Source organism: Cebus imitator, unplaced genomic scaffold (assembly GCF_001604975.1).
Source record: "Cebus imitator isolate Cc_AM_T3 unplaced genomic scaffold, Cebus_imitator-1.0 Scaffold384, whole genome shotgun sequence".
Taxonomy (NCBI): domain Eukaryota; kingdom Metazoa; phylum Chordata; class Mammalia; order Primates; family Cebidae; genus Cebus; species Cebus imitator.
In genome coordinates this window covers 2,121,999-2,125,315 of record NW_016107699.1, presented here as the reverse complement: position 1 = coordinate 2,125,315, position 3,317 = coordinate 2,121,999, and the positions used below count along the sequence as shown (strand labels likewise).

Below are 3,317 nucleotides of genomic sequence, written 5' to 3'. Positions count from 1 at the left end.
CCCAGATCCGGGGGGCCACGTGCTGGCGTCCGCCGTGACGCTCCAGGCAGACCCAGATCCGGGGGGCCGTGTGCTGGTGTCCGCCGTGACGCTCCAGGCAGACCCGGATCCGGGGGTCTGTGTGCTGGCGTCCGCCGTGACGCTCCAGGCAGACCCAGATCCAGGGTCTCTCCCTCTGCCAGCGCCACACGGTCCTGATTAGTGTCACGACCTAGTAAGCCTTAAGACCCCACAATTCGATTTCACCCATTTTAGACTTTTATTTAAAAACTGTTTGGCTTTTTTATTTCCTTTACCTTTCTATATAAATTTTAAAATCAGCTTGTCTGCATCTACAAAGAATTGTTGCAGTTTTGATAGTAATTGTGTTAAACCTAAGAAGCACCTTGGGAAAAAGTCACATCTTTGCTACACTGAGTCTTCCAATCTGCAGACACAGAACGTCTTCTCAAGTATTTGAATCTTCCCTGGCCCCCTTCTTCAGCATTTTCAAGTCTTCCACATACACACCCTGCACATGATTTCCTACATTAGCATCCAGCCACTGAAAATGATCCACCTGCAGGCTAAACTGCCGGATGAGACTGACGCCGTCCCTGCTCTTCACGCCTGCAGTGTCTCTGCGTCTCACCTGCTGGCTTTTCCAAATCAACTTCAACATTACTTCACATTCACAAGATGTTTTTTCCACTAGAATCACACGAAATCTATATATGAACTAGACAGTTCTAGAATGTTTAGTTTTTCACCCCAAGAACACGGTAGGTCTCTCCATGTTATTTTATTTTTTTTGAGATAGAGTCTCGCCAGGCTGGAGTGTAGTGGTGTGATCTCGGCTCACTGCAACCTCCACCTCCTGGATTCAAATGATTCTCCTGCCTCAGCCTCCTGAGCAGCTGGGACTACAGGTGTCAGCAACAACACCCGGCTAATTTTTGTATTTTTAGTAGAGACAGGGGTTCCACGATGTTGGCCAGGCTGTTCTTGGAAGCCTGACCTCATGATCCACCCGCCTCAGCTTCCCAAAGTGCTGGGATTACAGGTGTGAGCCATCACACCCAGCACTCCATGTTCTCAAATTTGTTTTTATTTTCTCATAATTACCCAGATTAGTAATAAAATTAAAATAAGGATATTTCATTAGTCAGCTTTCAATTAATTTTAAGATTTTTTTTTTTTTTTGAGACAGAGTCTCATTCTGTCACCCAGGTTGGAGTGCAGTGGTGCAATCTCAGCTCACTACAATCTCTGCCACCCAGGTTCAAGTGATTCTTCTACCTCAGCCTCCCAAGTAGCTGGGATTACAGATGCCCACCACCACACCTGGCTAATTTTTGTATTTTTAGTACAGATGGGGTTTCACCATCTTGGCCAAGCTGGTCTTGAACTCCTGATCTCCTGACCCACCCGCCTTGGCCTCCCAAAGTGCTGGGATTACAGGCATGAGCCACCGTGCCCAGCCAATTTTAAGATATTTTAAAATATAATTCAACATTAAGGGAGGCTGAAATGAAACTGTTATGTCATATACTACAAATTAGTGTAACGTATGAACATTTGAAAGCTACAGAGCAATATATATCAAAATTAATGAAAATTATTTTGGAGCCAGGCGCGGTGGCTCATGCCTGAAATTCCAGCACTTTGGGAGGCTGAGGTGGGCAGATCACATGAGGTCAGGAGTTCAAGAGCAGCCTGGCCAAGATGGTGAGACCCCATCTCTACTAAAACTACAAAAATTAGCTGAGTGTGGTGTTGGGAACTTGTAATCCCAGCTACTCGGGAAGCTGAGGCTGGAGAAGTACTTGCACCCAGAAGGCAGAGGTTGCAATGAGCCGAGATCACGCCATTGCACTCCAGCCTGGGTGACAGAGCAAGACTCCATCTCAAAAAAAAAAAAAAAAAATAGGCCAAGAACCGTGGGTCACACCTGCAAACCCAGCACTTTGGGAGGCTGAGGTGGGCGAATCACCTGAGGTCAAGAGTTCAAGACAGGCCTGGCAAATATGGCGAAACCCCATTTCTACATTTCTACTAAAAGTACGAAAATTAACCGGGTGTTGTGGCGCGTGCCTGTAATCCCAGCTACTTGGGAGGCTGAGGTAGGAGAATCTATTGAACGTGGGAGGTGGAGGTTGCAGTGAGCCAAGATCGCACCACTGCACTCCATCCTGGGCGACAGAGTGAGACTCTGTCTCAAAAAAAAAAAATAAATGAAAATAAAATTATTTTGGGTCTTTTTGAAGCAGTTAAGTATTTAGAATAAGGAAATATGTTAAAAAGACATTAAAAGCTCTCTACATTAATCAGTTTACAGTAGCATTTTTCTGACATGTTACAAATTACAGAACATAAAATGGCATATACACATTTATTGCAGCCATTGGGAAAAGTGCGTATACTTAGTTTTAGAGTTAAGGCGGTGACATTATAACCACTTTTTTTTTTTTTTTTTTTTTTTTCAGAGCAGTTTATTGCCAGGCTGCAGTGCAGTGGCAAAATCTCGGCTCACTACAACCTCCGCCTCCCGGGTTCAGACAATTCTCCTGCCTCAGCCTCCTGAGAAGCTGAGACTACAGGCGTGCACCACCATGCTGGGCTAATTTTTTTTATTTTTAGTAGAAACAGGGTTTCACCATGTGGTCCAGAATGATCTCGATCTCCTGACCTTGTGATCCGCCCACCTCGGCCTCCCAAAGTGCTGGGATTACAGGCGTGAGCCACTGTGGCCGGCCCCACTTTTCATTATTTAAGGAGCCTTCCATAAATGCTCTTTGAACAACATCTTGGGGGCCAGCCACGTGCCCCCATCGAGACATCAGGATTCACTGTGGTGTATCCGGGAGCAGGGACAGAGAAGCCCGGAGAAGTGAGGATGCATCTCTCTCCAAGGCAGAAGGCAGGAGGGAATCAGCCAAGATGCCAAGGCTGTGGGACCCACTCAGCCACCCCAGCCCCACCAAGTGCTTCTGCTCCAGACATGCTGGCAACTTACCAAGGTCATGTCGTCACAGCAGGCAGCACAGGTGCAAGAGGCAGCATGAGGGTTTAAGATCCCGTCCTGAAACATACAAAGTACCATGATGCATTAGAAAGTCGGCCCCTTGGCCGGGCGCAGTGGCTCATGCCTATAATCCCAGCACTTTGGGAGGCCGAGGCGGGTGGATCATGAGGTCAAGAGATCAAGACCATCCTGGTCAACATGGTGAAACCCCGTCTCTACTAAAAATACAAAAATTAGCTGGGCGTTGTGGTGCATGCCTGTAGTCCCAGCCACTCGGGAGGCTGAGGCAGGAGAATTGCTTAAACCCAGGAGA

General features: G+C 47.1%; 1 protein-coding gene across 2 annotated transcripts in view; it reads right to left on the bottom strand.

Moving 5' to 3' along the window:
- Positions 1-3,317, bottom strand: part of DEAF1 (DEAF1 transcription factor) — a 51,263-nt gene that overhangs the window by 33,681 nt on the left and 14,265 nt on the right. For both annotated transcript variants that reach the window (XM_017507855.2, XM_037731140.1), the window contains one exon: positions 2,996-3,061. In XM_017507855.2, coding sequence (XP_017363344.1) covers positions 2,996-3,061 — 66 coding nt within the window. The remainder of the gene's footprint in view (positions 1-2,995; positions 3,062-3,317) is intronic.